General features: G+C 38.3%; 1 protein-coding gene across 1 annotated transcript in view; it reads left to right on the top strand.

Annotated features, from left to right (window-relative positions):
- The first annotated feature begins 8,905 nt into the window (after nucleotides 1-8,905).
- Nucleotides 8,906-19,390, top strand: part of LOC141429273 (lactosylceramide 4-alpha-galactosyltransferase-like) — a 28,061-nt gene continuing 17,576 nt past the window's right edge. Inside the window, exon 1 of the mRNA XM_074089563.1 lies at nucleotides 8,906-9,919. Within this exon, the coding sequence (XP_073945664.1) occupies nucleotides 9,231-9,919 (689 nt within the window). The 5' untranslated portion in view covers nucleotides 8,906-9,230. The remainder of the gene's footprint in view (nucleotides 9,920-19,390) is intronic.

Below are 19,390 nucleotides of genomic sequence, written 5' to 3'. Positions count from 1 at the left end.
GTGTCGGACACGCCCGAAATAGGGTTCCGTAGCCATTACGAAAAAATTAAGTGATATTTTCTAAGGATTTTCGTATTTTATACGGAATCTTCCAAGTTTAGGTATATTAATATAATACTTAGGCTATTTACTCTTAAACTACGAATAATTCTCAAGCAAACTTAGCCGTTATAGTTTTCCTTGGAAGTTTGATATGTTTACTACCATCCTGAATTTTTTCAAATTTTTCCACCACCGTTTAGATTTTAGAGGAAAATTTGCACTTTAAAGTTGAATATTTCCAAACAAATCACTGAATCGAAAAATCGTCTTAGCAAACCCCTAATTGTTTAATCCCCCCTATTCCAACCGTTTTTGCCATTTTGGCTCCGGAACCCTAAAAATGAAAATTTTAACAAGACCTTATTTAATTTATTGAATCAGGCGTTACTTTGCGGAGGTCCATATGAATGAACTAAAATAATTTCCTTGCTCACCCGCGACCTTACGATAGCTAAGCTTATGCAAGACCTTATTTAATGAAACGCTCCTAAATTTTTTTAGGCAACTCTGTGGCGTTATGATACTATGTGCAAAGAATGTTACAAATTTTACGATGGGATCTCAGGCTATGGAAACCACCTAAAATACAAAACATGTAAATATTAGTGATAAGTCATTTCGTATACGTTCACTAAACGTATTCTTAAGGTACGACAATAAATAACCTCCTGTATCATCACTCTCTGTTAAGTCTTGTTTTATGTGACAGATATTTGTAATGCCATCTCTGTCTAATCGTACAAAATAAATAGAGACGGAATGACAGTGGAATAGACCTTGAAGAGCATATAATTGACGCGCCATTTTCTATGTCGCTGTCACATTTATTAATTTATTTATAAAACTGCAATGCGCCGAATAAATCTACTTTCTACTGTCCAAACAGAATTCGATTGGCAAATGTAAACTTTCGAAAAAAGAAAGATAACTGACTGAAAGATGAAAGAAAGATTAAAGAATTGGACCTGTATTTCAATTGGAAAAACCTCTTACAAAATAAATAAAAGCTAATCGTTTATGTTGTTTGCTTTATAACAAACAGCTGCTGATCTTTAAAAAGCGTTTTTAGTTACGAGACAGGTCTAGATTGTTCGCCTTTTTTGCATTGACAGTCTCTACACACCTTAAGTCGAAAGATGTTAATACATCTGGCTAATAAACCAGATATACCGTAAACTGCTTCAACTTTGCCCTCTGGCCCCAACATTGCCTGACTTGATTTAGAGTCGATAACTTAGCACTCTTATAGGTTTTAAACTTTTATCTACACGGGAATTATTATTACGGGGGATAAAAGTTTTAAAAACCTAAAGGGTGCTAAGTTATCGACTCTAAATCGAATCAGGCAATGTTGGGGCCAGAGGGCAAAGTTGAAGCAGTTTACGGTAGGCTGCCGCTGTTTAACCTCCTTTTCACCGCTTATTTCATTCACACGGTATAGATAATTCTACACTATCTTCTTTCTTCTATATGCATTATATTACTGTCACTAACCGGTCACTGTCATCCTTTCGAGCCGCGGGCTTTATTGATAAGGAGGAGTTTATGGTTTTTCGTTTATTTGGTTGAACGCGGACCTGTATTGAAATGGATGGAAGTCGTAAATATCCAAATTCTGTCGGGCGGCGCCTGTATTAAATTATACTCAGAATCGTACAGTTCACTGTTTTCTCTTCTGTATTTAAAACGTGACTACCGCGTAGCAACATGCGAGATTGACTCATCATCAGCCGGAAGACGTCCACTGCTGGACAAAGGCCTCCCCCTTAGAACCACAATGAACGACAACCGCCACTTGCATCCACCGGTTTCCCGCCACTCTCACGATGTCGTCAGTCCACCTGGTGGGAGGCCTGCCAACGCTTCGTCTTCCGGTTCGTGGTCGCCACTCGAGGACTTTTCTCCCCCAACGGTTATCTGTTCTTCGAGCGATGTGGCCTGCCCATTGCCACTTCATTTGCATATTTTTCTAGCTATGTCAGCGAGATCGTTCTATAGTCTACCTATTTACCTCCCTCCATACCTATCACCGGGGAATCGGCTTCAGCCTTTCAAAAAACGCTTTATGTGATTTTATATAAGGAACTAACTAACATGCGGTGCACCTGATGGGAAGCAATCACCGCCGCCCATGGACACCTGCCAACACTAAGGGTATCATTGCCGGCCCTTTGAGAGACTAATAGACTCGTTTTTTAAAGATCCCTAAGTTGTACCTCTCCGGAAACACTGTCCCAGGAAGCTAGTTCCATATTTTAGTCGACCTAATAAGAGCGAAGAAGACGTTGATATACGTCGTTTCGCGTCAGCTGAACCGATGTCTTTGTCGCTCTTGTTGCTGGGCAAAAAGCGTTTTTAGATCGCATAAAGTCGATTTCACGTCTTTAGGCAAAAGGCGGCCAAAGTTGCAAAAATATGTGTACACGACTTTATTCACTTAACATTAAGGCCGTGTATACATATTTTTGCAACTTTGGCCGTGTCGATATCTTTGCCCTTGACTGTACCTATCCTCCTGGGTCCTCGCGTACTTTATAAAGAACTAATTAACACTAAGAATAACGGCCGAATGTACTTTATAAAGTACAAATTGTTCATTGAATAAAGAATTGTAAGAATTTTGAAATAATATCCAAAATAACAAAGCAGGTCAACCACGTCTAGGTCTTAAAGCACTAAGTTTGTTTAAAAACGTCAGGATCCAGGAGGCTATAGTAGAGAGCCTCTTAGCAAACTGAGCTTTGACATTTTTTTTTTAAAATAATTGTGGCTGTACCGTACTGGGGTGTATAATAAACTAAGAGGTGGAATATGGTTATTATGCTTATGTGACATAAATAAATAAATTTACTTTCGACGGAAATCTGACAAACAGGTTTATCCATTGAAATACAGGACCGTGGTTGAACCTTATGTTTAATTTATTTTTCTAGATGATAAGATGAATTTTGAAAAACTGTTAAAATTGTTAAAATAAAAGTTATTGTAAATGAAATATGCAATACATTGTTCAAACAAATTTAGAGTAAATTGCTGCGCTTCTGTATAAGATGTTGAGTCTAAAAGAATATGGCTGTAAAATTAGCAGTAAATTGCAATTTGAACCACAATTAGTGAATATTAAGGTTTAATTGAGGGCATTACGCCTTATTTAAAATTAATATTATAGTGTATGTAAAAACGTGCTGTTTATAGTAGCTTTTTTATTCATAAAATTTTAAATAAATGTAAAAATTAAAAAAATGTATTGCAATTATTGTATTAACTTAGGCCGACTGCACGATATAGCTATTTAATTATTACGTGAAAACCAATTTATTGTAATTCTAGATCGTATTGAACTGTTGCATAATGATGCAAAATGTTTTATTTGAATGTATTAATAATACATTTTGTGCTATTAACTGTATTTTTTATTTTCCCTGGAAATTTTCCGAGTACCTAAACTTTTTACTATCACTATTTACTACTAACGCAAAAAGAGAGGTGTTATACCTTTTTTAACGACTGAATCTTATCACATTTTTCTGTCGTGTTGTGTCGTGCGTGACGCATCAGAACGGTATCGGTTTCATTTTTAACCCTCGACGCAAAAAAAGGGGTGTTATAAGTTTGAAGGCTGTGTGTCTGTATGTCTGTCTGTCTGTCTATGGCACTGTAGCTCTTTAACGGGTGGACCGATTTGAATGCGTTTTGTTTTTAATTGAAAGCAGGTTTTCTAGCGATGGTTCTTAGACATGTTTTATCAAAATCGGTTCCGCCGTTTTTGAGATATTGAACTTTGAAGTGACAAAGTCGGGGGTTTTCCAAATTTTTGTTAGTTAGGTTATAATATGTTATATGGTTGCGTTCACATTTATCTGATGCAGTGTGTTGTGTTGTGTCGCATCACAAGGTATAGAGAGAGAGAGAGAGAGAGCATCACAACACAACACGACAGATAAATGTGAATGCGGCTAAAGCCCGGTTCAGATTTCTTTGTCGTGTTGTGACGCATCAGAATGGTATCAGTTTCACTTCATACATTTTATATGGTTGCGTTCACATTTATCTGATGCAGTGTGTTGTGTTGTGTCGCATCACAAGGTATAGAGAGAGAGAGAGAGAGAGCATCACAACACAACACGACAGATAAATGTGAATGCGGCTAAAGCCCGGTTCAGATTTCTTTGTCGTGTTGTGACGCATCAGAATGGTATCAGTTTCATTCACTTCATACATTTTATATGGTTGCGTTCACATTTATCTGATGCAGTGTGTTGTGACGGCTTGTGTTGTGTCGCATCACAAGCTATAGGTAGAGAGAGAGAGAGAGCATCACAACACAACACGACAGATAAATGTGAATGCGGCTAAAGCCCGGTTCAGATTTCTTTGTCGTGTTGTGTTGTGACGCATCAGAATGGTATCAGTTTCATTCACTTCATACATTTTATATGGTTGCGTTCACATTTATCTGATGCAGTGTGTTGTGACGGCTTGTGTTGTGTCGCATCACAAGCTATAGGTAGAGAGAGAGAGAGAGCATCACAACACACACAACACAACACGACAGATAAATGTGAATTCGGCTAAAGCCCGGTTCAGATTTCTTTATCGTGTTGTGTTGTGACGCATCAGAATGGTATTTAGCCCTATACCACGAAGTGCAAAACTCGAAATTCGTATGTTGCCGTCCCGCTGACGCTTAAGTCATTTAATACGCGAGTGAAAGGGACGGTGCGATACGAACTTCGATTTTCGAGTTTCGTAGTAGCCCTGCAGTTTCACTTCATACATTTTATATGGTTGCGTTCACATTTATCTGATGCAGTGTGTTGTGACGGCTTGTGTTGTGTCGATCTCTCTCTCTCTCTTCTTAGTCGGACACTCTTGTCAGAGTGGTCGTGGTTGCGCAGACGAGGTACATGAAAAGATGTTCGTGGGTCGCAGACCCTTTCGAGGACAGCCTCTTAGCGATTGCTCCATTTCTGCCGGTTAGAGGCGTTGCGAGTACACTGGACCATGGTGGACTCAGTAGCTTTTTAAAATCGGAATGGTAACAAGCACCGAGTTTTTCCATGATTTAGGGATCGCAATAGCCACTCCGAAAGCTACTCTTATCATTGTGTCGCATCACAAGCATATAAAGAAATCATTTATTCGTGACAAAGTAGCGTAGCATAACAAAAAGATATTAAAAAAATTAAGAAATTTGTATGTCACGAAATGGTCCCAAATCAGCAAAAATTGTAGAGAGAGAGAGAGAGAGAGAGAGAAGTGAGATCATCACGACACAACACGACAGATTTGGACTTTCGTTTTTTTGGACTTCTTTTTTGTTGGACTGGATGGCAAACGAGCAAGTGGGTCTCTTGATGGTAAGAGATCACCACCGCCCATAAACATCTGCAACACCAGGGGTATTGCAGATGCGTTGCCAACCTAGAGGCCTAAGATGGGATACCTCAAGTGCCAGGTATTTCACCGGCTGTCTTACTCTCCACGCCGAAACACAACAGTACAAGCACTGCTGCTTCACGGCAGAATTAGCGAGCAAGATGGTGGTAGCAATCCGGGCGGAGGTACCTACATGAATTTTCTGGCAGAAATCTAAATCAACCAATCAGAAGCACCGGTCGCTCCCGCGATCTGCGCTTGTCTGCGGCCTCTGCGGGAACTGCGGGAAGGGAGGGGTATTCTGATGAAAAAAATCCGTTGTTGATTCACAATATGACAGTTTTTTTCCTATCTTACTAGTGCGTTCACATCGTTTAAATTGCAACTGTAATCCACACGGAATAAAGGCGTGAATGAGATAAAGCTTGAGAAGAGCAATTGCAGCGACTGCCGTTACGGAGCATGCGCGTGCCACCGCTACCTCTCGCGTGACGTGTGGTCCAAGTTGTAAACTTTACACGGTTTTAACCCAACAGAATCACCGGATAATATTACGTCGATTAACATTGAGACAGTAAGTCCTTACAACATCAGTAAACAAAATTCAATACATATGCCAACAAACGCTTTCATCATCATTATCGCAATATCATATTTTAGCTAAAAGCTAATAAAATAGCTTTCGACTATATTTTCAATATTTTTGCGTAGGATAGTTGATCCATAGCCACAAGCAATAAATGCTGTTAGCATTCAAATTCAAATACCTGCTCAGTTAACTCAGTGGACGTGGAACGGTATTTTTCCACTTTTAGAATTATTTTCAATGATTGAAAGCACAGTTTTAGTACTGAACATTCAGAACAGCATCTTGTTAAAAATTGAAATATTTATTTGTCAGTGTCGATATTTAGTTTTTTTAAATGAATAAAAAGTAAAAAAATCTTAATTCAATGTTGCATACATTAACAGTTTTCATGCATATTCCTAGCATATTATCATGCATATATGAAGCTTTTTGTGTTGCATATAATCCGGTATTATATAAAATCCCCCGAAAAAGCCCATTTGACAAGTCAGCTGCACATGGAACACATTAAGATTTTTTTGTAAATTACTACAAACCCGGTGGTATTTAGAACGAAAAGAAAACAAAACCTTATTTGAGTTTTTTATTACGGTTACGAGCTAAATAATTGCTCGCTACAAATACAGTCTTAAATTTCAAAAACTAGTAGCCAGCACTTTATTGTCATTTACGTAGTTAACAGTTTTATATTTTTTGTCTCAAATTACGCCCACATCGTGCTTTATTGACCTTCATCGAATACTGCTATCTCACTCACTCTTTACTTTACTGTAATGTACAGTCGAACCATTTGATTCCTGACTCACCGTAGAACGTTGTCACAGTAAAGAAGAAGAAGAAGAAGATTGATTTATTTGCCAACATGAACAATACAGGATAGGCACACAGAATACAAATAGACAATAAACTAATAAAAAATGCGTTTGCCAGTCCCTTGCACTGTGTGGCAAAAGGAACAGGCTCAGCTTATGCTGCGCTTGCTCAGAAGCTGCCAGCGCTGGTTTTCAGCCTGCCCCCAGCCTGCTGCAGTAAGTGTTTTAATAATAATAAATTCCCCTGCCTTGTCAAGCAATGTGATTTCACTATGACTTTTTTCTACGAAAAGGTTCCACAGTGGGTCACGATTCAGTTAGTTCGAGTGTACATGTTCCGTACGATGAGATTTTTTAATAGTTATGTTTTTGGCATTAATTGTACCCCCTCGTCCTATATTTAAAACCAATTCACCACAATTTCTTAAAGGTTTTTTGTAATCTACAGATGAAGGGTCCACGGAAAGAACATGTCGTCACCTTTATTTTAATGGTTAACATAGTATTAGTTCGTGATGACTAACTTTCAAACCGCAATAACTCAAAAATTTGCTTTGGTGACTAGACATTATCTTTCCGTGAAACGTTCATGTAGAATTTTTTTCGATATTTTAAACTCCGTAGTGCTCAAGACAAAGTAGGGAGTATCGTCAATTTTGAAGTTATTTATTTAAGTAACTTCAAATATGTTCATTTTAAAATAACAGTTCGATTTTTTTTTTTCTAATTTATCCCCAAAATTTTGAAACATTATTTACGTTACACGTTTGTCTTTAGGTCACCGACTAACATATGTTTGTATGACTATTTTTAACTGTTTTAACTCAATCAGTCAAGTATTTTTATAGCAAATTGGCTGTGACAGACGGACAGACAGACACGCGAGTGATCCTATTAAGGTGTACTTTTCCTTATGAGGTACAGATGCGTAATAAACTTGAAAGACTGATTGTGTGCTGCATCGACATATGGCTATTTCTCAAAAAGTTGTCCATTTTTAAATTTTTCAGTTGTCCAAAAATCTTGACGCTATTTCACCACAAAAAATAAGAAGTATTATTTTTAAATATATACAAAACCTTGTGTGAAAAGTGATAAAAAGTCAGATAATCTTTGTTGTTGGATCCCATAGAAAGTTTTGATGTAGTTACAAAAGTACGATTTTTTCCTCACATGATTTCGTGACGTTTTCCTCACGTCAAGAAATTTTGGATGTTTTATGTAGTTTATGTTTTATGATTCGTCCTTAGGGTTAATAATTTCTTGACAAAACTGATTTCTTGTCAATTTCATGACGGGACAACTTTTTGAGAAATACTCATATATGTACATACCTTAGTGAACTGACTCATCAATACCATACCTCCTAGCGTAAAGCCTAGTAATCCAAAGTTTCGTATATGGGTTTTCTTCATAATGAAAATTATAAATTAGGATGACCTATTAAAATTCCCACACGAGGAATCTTTCTATGTGAGCAAAGCTGCGAGTTGTGTCTAATAACAAAACACACACACAAACACACATACAAACATCACGCCTGTATTCCCAAAATGGGGTAGGCAGAGCACACGAAACGTTATCGCTTCAGAGCCACTTTTAGCAATTTTAGGTTTTAAGTTTGACAAAAAACAATTTTAATAAAAACATTAAAATTTAATAATAAGCATTTAACGTGATAAATATTATACAAGTGCTGACAGAAATTAATTTCTTGTGCTATGTCTATTGATTTATTAGTGTGCTAATTATGATCTTTTTCTCTTGCATATTCAAATCATAAGCATCACTCTCTTGATATCTGTACTGCGACCTTATTTTGTGCAGTTTGTTTCGTTGCCTCAGGCGCTGAAATTAGAATTGCGTTAATTTGGCACACTTTCAGTAGGTAAATACAGTTTAAAAAACGTTAAAAACGTGTAAATACCAGAGTTTGTACTTTTTAATCTTTAATCATAATTGTTTATTATCTCTTTATCGCCTATGACTTAAACGCGACGTTTTCGTTTAGCTCGACTAGCTCGCTCGCTGTCTGTCCCTTCCCTATACTATAACTATACCTACACCAGCCAGCAAGCAGCGCAGCCGTCCGGCCGCCGCCAGTACACGCCGGGCAGGCACTGTAGGCGGTTGATTGTTTGGTGTTTTTTATAACGTGTACGCACATACGCATCTTAACATAACAACGATCTAAATTTAAACCAGTGAGTGAAAAATAGACCCAACCAATATTTTAATTCATTAAGACTAAGTGCTGATGCCATGCGGCCAACATAATCTCGAGCCGGTGATATTCTGATTCTGTGAATACAAACGTTCCATATTTTTAACAGTGACTGAATCATTATAATGCCAAAAAACAGGCCAAATTGTGATAAAAAACATTTATTAGATAGGTAGATAGCAAGATGTTTTACAGTAAAAAACTAAGACGGCGGAAGATAGTTGCCTGCACTGGTTTGATTGTGCTCTGCACACTGACCATATTGAACAGTGATCTCTCTCCAGATTTATACTTCATACATTGGGGTCCTTTGGAGAATACAACGTGTCATTACATGGAGACAGATGGTAACTTGCCACGCGCTGATGGAAAAGACTTTAAGCCTCCAGCGAGGTCTATATTCTTTCACGAAACTTCCTGCAGTGGGGAACTCAACTCCCGCCAAGCTTGTGCAGTAGAATCCGCAGCCAGAGCGCACCCAGATTGGCAAATTAATGTTTTGTTTGCAGCTCCTGTGAAGGACCATACCTTGAAATCAGGGGCCGTCGCTCTATTAAAAAATATAACGAATGTCAAGTTCTTAAGGGTGCATATAGAAAAGTACGCGAAAGGTACTCCTTTGGAGTCTATGGTGTCGGGCGGTGCATTGAAAAGGACAAGGTGGCGGATATCCCATTCATCAGATGTGTTACGATATCTGTCGTTGTACAAATTCGGTGGCGTTTATTTAGACTTGGATGTGGTTGTGGCGAAACCTTTCGATTCCTTGGTGAGGAATTGGGCTGCAAGGGAGACTGCTAAGTCGGTAGCTGCCGGAGCGCTGGCTTTTTCGAGAGACAACGTGGGAAGGGAGGTGGCTGATGCTGCTATCAGGTAAGAATGGATCTTATATCTGTTAGAGGGACCGCACGACACGAAATTCGAGTTTCGTAGTAGCCCTGCAGGCGCGCGGCAATGAATGGGTTAAAGAGCTTTACAGACTGCAATGCAGGATAATGAATAGATTTCTTTTTCCGTGAATGGCAACACTGGCATAGATAATAGATCGCTCGTTTTTGGCTCGAAATTCGAACTTGTGATTTTATTTTGCTTAATATACAAAATGTACACACCCAATATCATATTTTCTCAAGTTTTCGCGATTCCCAAGGTTAAAGAATCGACTTGCTTTAAAATTCCAGAGAAATAATGCGTTGTTTGGGAGAAACGTGTCAAAACAGTGTTGTTGAGCGCTATCCTGCTCTGTCTCGTTTTTTTTCCCGTTCTGGCGGTTCACTTGTATATTATATTTTTTATACATGTCTAACAGCTATAGCGATAGCGACAAATATACTTGTGTACCTAATTTTAAATTTATACCCTTGACTGTACCTGGTTATCTATCCAACTACCGCATTCTTATCATATTTAATGAAAGATTAATGGTTACCTACCAGCCTGCCTATCATCATTATTGACGTTTTAATGATAACCTGTTTTTCGTAAAAGATACCAATTTAGCCACAAGTAACGAAAATTATAATCAACTTTTTACACCGCAACGCGAAGAATCTGGCGCGAAATTTTTATATGAAATAATTTTCTGCATTTTCATCAACGACAAGGACGGATGACCAGCCGCCTTATTGTCTAACGCTCGGGGGTAAGGCCTATGTCCGACAGTGGACGTCCTAAGGCTGATATGATGATTATGATGATGATAATGAATTTTCTGCACAAAACTGTAAAGATGTGCGTTAATTAATTGGACCATTTCGCAGTTTGATTTAAAAAATTACCATCAGCTTTACGCAGAAGGAAACATCGTGAATAAACCTGAACTCATCTACGAAAAAATATAATGGTGATTTCCCATACAAAAGCTGTCATTTGATTGCGATCGCGAGCGTCAAACAAAAACGTTAGGCAATACGGCCTCTGGTCTTATTAGTAAACTCTAACACAAACTCGACACTTTTAAGTTATAGATGTTTATAAACACCTAAGAAACTTATACTGTCCTGTCCGTGTCGTACACCTAGTGCCATCCACGAAGACGCGTGATTTTGACAAAATTAGTCATTAAAGACATTGTAATAAGAACCACGGCACGCGTCATCGTGAATGACTACCTATACCCAACTTTAGAATAAGATGGACCCATGTTTACCGTGCAATTTACTTGACCACGTAAATCGATTCGAAGATAATTTTTTCTAATTCTTAGAAAACCATTAATTGTTCTTTTTCTGTCTGTGAGGTCCATTTGAGAAATTTCACATTTGTCTCACATTTGCGATTGATTAAAAACCAATTAAAAACCAATTAAAAACTAAATGAGCAAGGGAGACTGTAACGTGAAACGGACCTCACGGCATGATGCTAATGTCATCTAGCAATAAATCGAATAAATCCTATGTCAAAAACCCCCATTCAAATTACGTAAATGCAATTCCCATCGAAATAGTAAGTAAAATATTTCGATGGCAATTCCATAAAGGCCACATTGTGCCAAAGCTAAAAAACATTGACGATTGTGTTACGAACTCTTTTTATTTATTTGTTTTTGGTATTTAAAAAAAACTCTGACCAAAGAGTATTAGTACCTATAGAGTTGATGACACGTTGCTGAGTGACCGTTCGTTGTTGATTCAAAGCTTTGATCTCTTTGGCTTTGATTCAAAGAGCCAGGTGAAGAAAAAATTTAATGTTTCATTAATAACCGAAAATACAACAGCATGAAAAGCATCAAAATGACGTACAAGAAGATATACTCGATGATTTATATTTAATGTTCAGTAATAACTAAGGAGACGGAGAAGATACTCGCCTGCCTTGCTTTGGGCGCTGGTATCATGGTCGGTACGGTGATTTTATTAATCAACTACTTCAATCCAGATGTATACTTCCTATATTGGGGTCCTTGGGATAATACAACATGCCATTACATAGAGACAGATGTGACGTTACCACGAGCCGATGCAAGAGAGTTTAACCCTCCAGCGAAGTCCATATTCTTTCACGAACTTCTTGCAGTGGGACACTCAACTCTCGACAAGCTTGTTCTGTGGAATCTGCCGCCAGAGCGCATCCTGATTGGCAAATTAATGTTCTGTTTGCCGCTCCTGTGACGCATTATGCCTTGAAAACTGGAGCCATATCTGTCATAAAAAACCTAACCAATATCAAGTTAACAAGAGTACATATAGGAAAATACGCGAAAGGTACTCCTTTGGAGTCTATGGTGTCGGGCGGTGCGTTGAATAGGACAAGGTGGCGGATATCTCATTCATCAGATGTGTTGCGTTATCTTTCGTTGTACAAATTCGGTGGTGTGTATTTGGACTTGGACGTGGTCGTGGTGAAATCTTTCGATTCCTTGGAAAAGAATTGGGGTGCAAGAGCTGCGGATATTTGGGTAGAAGCTGGGGCTATATCTTTTTCAAGAGACGAGGTCGGAAGGGAACTAGCTGATGCTGCCATCACGTAAGAACTTAATGTGTTTTATGTAGTCTGCCGTGCCGTGCCCAGTTTTAGAGTAGAACGAGCCCATGTATAAGTGGGCCAATCAACTATTTTACCCACACTTTGGGCGTCTCCTGCGTTACCAAAAAATCGTACTTCCAACAAGAAATTTCACGGTTTAATAGGTTGAACTTACGTAGGATGGCATGAATTCATGTACACCATCTAGTTATTGAATTACAGAAAAAAACATGTTTACTTACAAAAATCTGCAATTGTTTGAAAAATGTCGCGGACTGATTAGTGTGGGTAAAAAAGTTGATTGGCCCAAGTAGATGTCCTAAAAGGCGAACTAATGGCCCAGGATAGATGTGCTCTATACGTGCAATGGGGCAAGGGAAAACTAGTACATTTTGCCAAGAATCATCGGTGGCGAGTTCTCCCAAAAGTCGACAGAAAGGTTAGAGACCAATCATTAACCGACGACCACGGCCATTCTGTCTATTCTGTCTCTGAATTAAACGTAGTAATATGTAGGTAGTCTAAAGGATTTACAGTTTAGTTTGTAAGGAGTTATAAACCAATCCTCACGAATACTTATATAGGATGTCCGCGGGTCTGACTCACGCAACCATGTCGCCGTTGACCCCGTCATTGTCTGATTGAAGCTCCACATTGACCTCGATAATCTATTGTTTCGATGTTGAATTCTTAATAGTGCATAGATAGTGGTTCTTTGTGGACAGTTAGCATTTTCGTTAGGCACCCAGAGAATAAGAGTTGTCCCTCTTGGTGTGAGAGATGTGTGAATTAGGTATGTCTTACTTATTTATAATCAACGAGGGGGCGGTTAATGTACGACCGAATGTTTGTTGACCTGATAATTCATGCCCTAATGTAATGTGCCAGAAGCGCACGAATTAATACCTTACTTGCTTGCTTGGTCGTACTTGCCAGGCGAGTCCAGTTGGTACGGTGCCACACCAGTGATAAGTAGGTACTTACTTCTTCATCATGTCAGCCGAAAGAGCTTCACTGCTGGACATAGGCCTCCCCAAGGCTCTCCACTCGGACCGGTCTTGTGCTTTCCGCATCCAACGCGATCCCGCGATCTTAACCAGTAGAACTAAGGTTACCGACATGAAACTGAAGGCAGTGGGCGGGGCACATTGCTCGCAGGACTGATGGCCGATGGGGTCAGGTTCTCGACGGGAGACGAGCTGTTGGTAGGCCTCCAACGAGATGGAGCGATGACTTGCTTCTTATTAGTTAGAAATTAGGTCAAAGACGCCGTTCTTGGGTCTATTTAATATGCTGCCACAAATGTTTAAATGTTTATTGGGCACAATGGTAAATTACAATGAAGCTGCCACCATTTCTTAATACCGAAAATAGCTAGTAGACAATTTTTTCTAATATATAATATTCTCGTGTCATAATGTTTGTGGCGAAACTCCTCCGAAACGGCTTGACCGATTTTTATGGTTTTTTTTTGTGCATATTCGGTCGGTCTGAGAATTACACGTAAATTATTTTTCATACTTCAACGCAGACGGAGTCGCAGGCAACGGCTAGTATTTATTTATAATTTTAATAAAAATAATATTGTACCTAACTAATTAGGTAAACAATAATGATAAGTCAGGTGGTAATCCATCCAGAAGAGATAATTCATGAAATATATAAAAACTTTTTATTTCATTAACCCCCGACGCAAAAAGAGGGGTGTTATTATAAGTTTGACCGCTATGTGTCTGACTGTTTGTCTGTGGCATCGTAGCTCTTAAACGGGTGGACCGATTTGAATGCGTTTTTTTTTATTTGATAGCAGGTTTTATAGTGATGGTTCTTAGACATGTTTTATGAAAATCGGTTTAGCCGTTTTTGAGATATTGAACTTTGAAGTGACAAAGTCGGGGGCTTTCCAACTTTTTTGTTGGTTAGGTTATTTTCATTTCATATCCATCAAAATTTTTGTATTATGAGTTTTACAGGGGTACACTACATAAATACGAAAAACGAAATTTCGAAAGTCGGAATCACGAACTTCAAAATACCGATTTTTATAATTCCGAATGTTTTAAAACTCCTAATATGACTATTCCGATTCTTCATAAATTCGATTTTGATAAATCCGACGATTAAAAATACCTAATGTTTAAAATGACGATGTTCAAAATTCCGAATTTTAATAAACCGAACAATAAGAAGTCCGACTCAATAATAATCCGAAAGGTCAAAAATACGAATTCCGATTACTAAAATACCGATTTTCAAAATTCCGAATATCATTACACCGATCAATAATAAATCCCGACTTATTAACTTAAGGTATGTAGATTAGCCTAAAACAGTATATACTGTTATTGATTTTCAGCAATGTGACACAAGGTCGACGGAGCTCCGCTTCGCGGAGCTCCTATTCCGCGCAGTTATGGCGCTTCGCGCCTTGTCGCAATTCTAACCTAACCTAACCTAAGTATGCAGATCAATTTATCTAAATTGATTGATTCGAAATTCAAGATTGGAAATCAAGATTCCGATTATTAAAACCACGAAGTTTATTTTACCGAATGTCATATTTCCGAATTAGCGATGTCATTTCGGAAAATTTATAATCGGAATACTGTACTTCGGGCCAATAACATTTCGTGCTTTTCATTCTTCGGAGTTTTAAAAATCGGATATTAAAAAAAAATCGATATTTTGAAATTCGGAAAAATAAATTTCGTGTTTTTAAGTAATCGGAATTATATGTCTTAGGAATTCTGAGAATCGGAGTTTTAGCAAATTCGGAATAAAATATTTCGGAGTATTTGGGTGTTCCCGTTTTACAGGCTCTGTTAACAAAGGCGTTGGCTTTAATTTTTCTCATGTGAAGTGAAAGGTGTATGAAACAGTTTAATGACAGACAATGAGTGTTTTTAACCCCCGACGCAATAAGAGGGGTGTTATTTAGTAGATAAGGAAGGGGCGTCAGTCAATGCTGTTCCTTAAAATTTTATATACTCGTAGACATTATCTGATCTCTCAATGCGCATCGGCACTCGAGCGAAACCATTTTGCTTATACAAGGTTCAGTATCTCAAAAACGGCTAAACCGATTTTGATGAAACATGTCTAAGAACCATCGCTAGAAAATCTGCTTTCGAATAAAAAAAACCGCATTCAAATCGGTCCACCCGTTCAAGAGCTACGGTGCCACAGACAGACACACAAAGCGGTCAAACTTGTAACACCCCTCTTTTTGCGTCGGGGGTTAAAAATCAGATGCTATAGAAGTCTAATTTAATACTAGATACTAACATACTGTTACGTTGCGTTGCGTAGCTGTATATGCGTTTTGAATCATATATAATATTAGTACTATGCAGCGTCACTAATAGTGGTTTGACCTTACTGACACATTTATAAATAAACGAAACGTAGTGTCCTCGACATTTTTTGCAACTGATTTTATGATTTTAACTATAGCACTATATAGCATTTATTTACAGATGTAGTGAATGCTCGCTCAGCCATTGTATTTTGTCGGAAAAGTTGATATTAAGGGCTGTTTCACCATCCATTGATTAGTGTTAACTGGCGGCATCACATTTAACCGTTGGTTAACGCTATTAAATGGATGGTGAAACAGCCCTTTAATATTTATCTTGCTTGCTCAACTAGCTTACTGAAGTTTAATGCAAGGCTCGGATACCGGTTAAACTTTCCAAACCGTTATACTTGTACGCAAAACCTTTTCATTTTGGTTTCGTTCGCTCAAACGTTATTTTTAAACCGGTTTTTAAGGGAACATTTCCATAAAGTTCTTGTCAGATTAACCGGTTTAGAACAATACAAACCGGTTTATTCCGGCGCAGGATAAACGTCGCCGCCGGCGGCCAGCTGTCACTCGACGAACAAACCGGTTTATTTAGGTTATAGTTAAGTTCTTAAAAACGTTCGCGTTCTTGTGAGAGTTCGGAGTTAAACCGAAATAAACCGGTAAGTATTTACCACTATTTTATAAACCGGTTTCGAGCCTTGGTTTAATGAAGCTAATTAAGAAAGCAAGATAAATATGAACATATCCGACAAAATACGATGATAAAACATTATTCACTTGCCCCCTTATTCATAAAACTTAACAAGCCTATGTTAACTAACAAATGCTTTGTCCCTTTCTAACAAATACAAATGTCGAAGTGACAGATAAGGACAAACGAATTTTAGCGGCATCTTAACTAAAATAGGTTTGATTGTCGTTTATGAATAAGGGGGTTGGTCTATACCTGTTGTAGCTTCGCCGCCAGATTTGCCAGTTGAATTGAAATTGCGCGATCTTTCTACATAATATGGTCATGAATTGCATCGAGGTCATAATTGACAAGATTTCATTCTTTTAACACCTTTAACTGACTACAGGAATCGCAAGAGTTTTGCCTCCTGAACATGTGAAAATATTTATTATAATTTATTTCTCCATATTTAAAAAATACAAAAAAAAATTAAAAATATAAGTATCTGAATTTGCCAAAACTACCACAGAATAGATGTTTCCTTTGCCTTTTTCACCAGAAAAAGGAGCTGTCATAATTTTGACAACGTATACGTCAGATTTACGTGATCTTTTTTTTTTAAATAGAGACTAGACAAAGGTAGTGGATCTATTGTGTGGTAGTTTTGGAGTTAGAATAAGCGCATCTTGAAAAATTTGTAATAAATTAATAAATGATCGTAGCGAAATTTTAAAAATATCAGCGTCTTTCTCTTTCCAAACAGAGAACGAATCAAATTATAAGTCTTAGAAATATGAAATCTTGTCAATTATGTTGCTTCAAAAACACCTATGCAAAATTTCATGTCTAAGTATTCCTAGCGGTTGAGACTTCGGGATTTTACGTCCATTCGTTCATCCCGATCTGTGCCCTCAGTGTAAGTTTTCGGTTACAAAATACATCTCGATCGCGTTCGCGTTAAAATCTCAATTTATATGGAAACACGAACAGCGCCTCTAGCGGAACGCAGTCGAGACGTATTTTGTAACCGAAAACTTACACTAAGGGCACTGGGATGGGAACACCGAGACTATTGCATACGTTTTCCAAATATTTGTATGAATAATACGAATGTTTGTTCTTGGGTTTTGGATGTTTAATACTCGTATGTATTTAAGTATGTATCCATACCAATATTATAAATGCGAAAGTGTGTTTTTGTATGTTCGTATGTTTGTCCGTCCTTCACGTCAAAACGGAGCGACGGATCGACGTGATTTTTGGCATAGAGATAGTTTATGGGCCAGAGAGTGACATAGGCTACTTTTTATCCCGGAAAAATGCAGTTCCCGAGGGAACAGCGCGCGATAGATAACCGAATTCCACGCGGGCAAAAGCTATGTTTATCTATATAAGTATGTAAACATCCGTTGCCTAGTACCATTATAAGCTTTGCTTAGCTTGGGACTAGGTCAATTGGTGTCAAGTGTCCCATGATATCTTATACCTTTAAACGAGCAATTCTTGTATAATATAATATGTAATATATACACTCGAGAGAAAAGTTTCGGGTCACTAACATTTACTTCAATATCTTGAAAACGAATAAAGCTTCGTATTGAAATAAATTGAACCTTATAGACAATTTAATAAATCCTTATTAACACTTATAGTACAAAAAATAATCCTGTCATTATTGTATAAAATAATATGGTTGACGTGAAGTAATGCCATTAAAAAATATAAACAAAAATGATCGCTTTTTTCTCAAATTAGAACTTCTAATTTTCGCAACTGTCTTTGCTTTTGTTTTGTGTCATAAAATGTGTTTATAAGAAGTGCCCCAAGTATCCAATAGTCATTATCAAAGTAGTAATTATGTCACTCACACCCGAGGAATGTACGAGAATCCTCACGCTGCTGGAAATTGGGATAAGTCAGCGAGAAACTGCAAGAATAGTCGGTGTATCGTTGTCTACAGTCCAGCGTGTTCGCCAGCGGTTTCTAGAAACTGTTTGAACCTACGCAGACCAATAACAGGCAGACCCAGGTGTACAACGGAACGGGAAGATCGATATCCAGTTAACACTATACTGCGAAATCGATTTCTTACGGAACAGCACTGACTCAACATTTTTTAGGGCTGGTGGAAGCAACCCTAGTGCTTGGACTGTAAGACGGCGACTTGCTGAAGGTAATTTGAAACCATTTAGACCCGCAAATGGTCCGGAACTCGAGCGGCACCATCGTATAGCAAGACAAATTTATGCACGCGAACATTCAGATTGGGCGATTGAAAATTGGTCAAATGTCATATTCTCGGACGAATCAAAATTTATGCTGTATAAAAACGACGGAAGGTCAAAGGTATGCAGAAGACCAGGAGAAAGATTAATGCAAGCCTGTATTGAAGAAAAGGTGGCGTAAGGTGTGGTTCGTTCTCGTCTGGGCTGGAATTTCTGCGAAAGCCGAACGAGCTAGTACTGATCGAAAACGTACTCTTAATGGCGTAAGATACGTGGATGAAATCCTTAACGAGCACGTCGGTCCATTTATGGCAAGACTCGGTGAAAATGCTATCTTTATGCACGATAACGCCCATCCCCACACTGCTCGTGTAGTGGAAACCTACCTCGATGAGGTGAATATTCGTCCATGGAATGGCCAGCACGTAGCCCGACCTTAACCGATCGAGCACGCCTGGGACGAGCTCGGACGACGTGTGAGACAGCGAGATCCTCCTTCAATTACGCTTCGTGACTTGAAACATGCTTTGGTAGAGGAATGGGAGAACATTCCCCAACAGTGTTTCAGAAACTTGGTGAACAGCATGCCGAATCGCATAGCAGCAGTGCAGACAGCACGTGGGGGTAATACCAAGTACTAAACTGCGTTAAAACTACTTGTAAATATAAAATCT

The sequence above is a fragment of the Choristoneura fumiferana genome, chromosome 6, assembly GCF_025370935.1.
Source record: "Choristoneura fumiferana chromosome 6, NRCan_CFum_1, whole genome shotgun sequence".
NCBI classification, from domain to species: Eukaryota; Metazoa; Arthropoda; class Insecta; order Lepidoptera; family Tortricidae; genus Choristoneura; species Choristoneura fumiferana.
The sequence above is the reverse complement of the archived record's forward strand: the minus strand, read 5'-3'. Positions and strand labels throughout refer to the sequence as shown.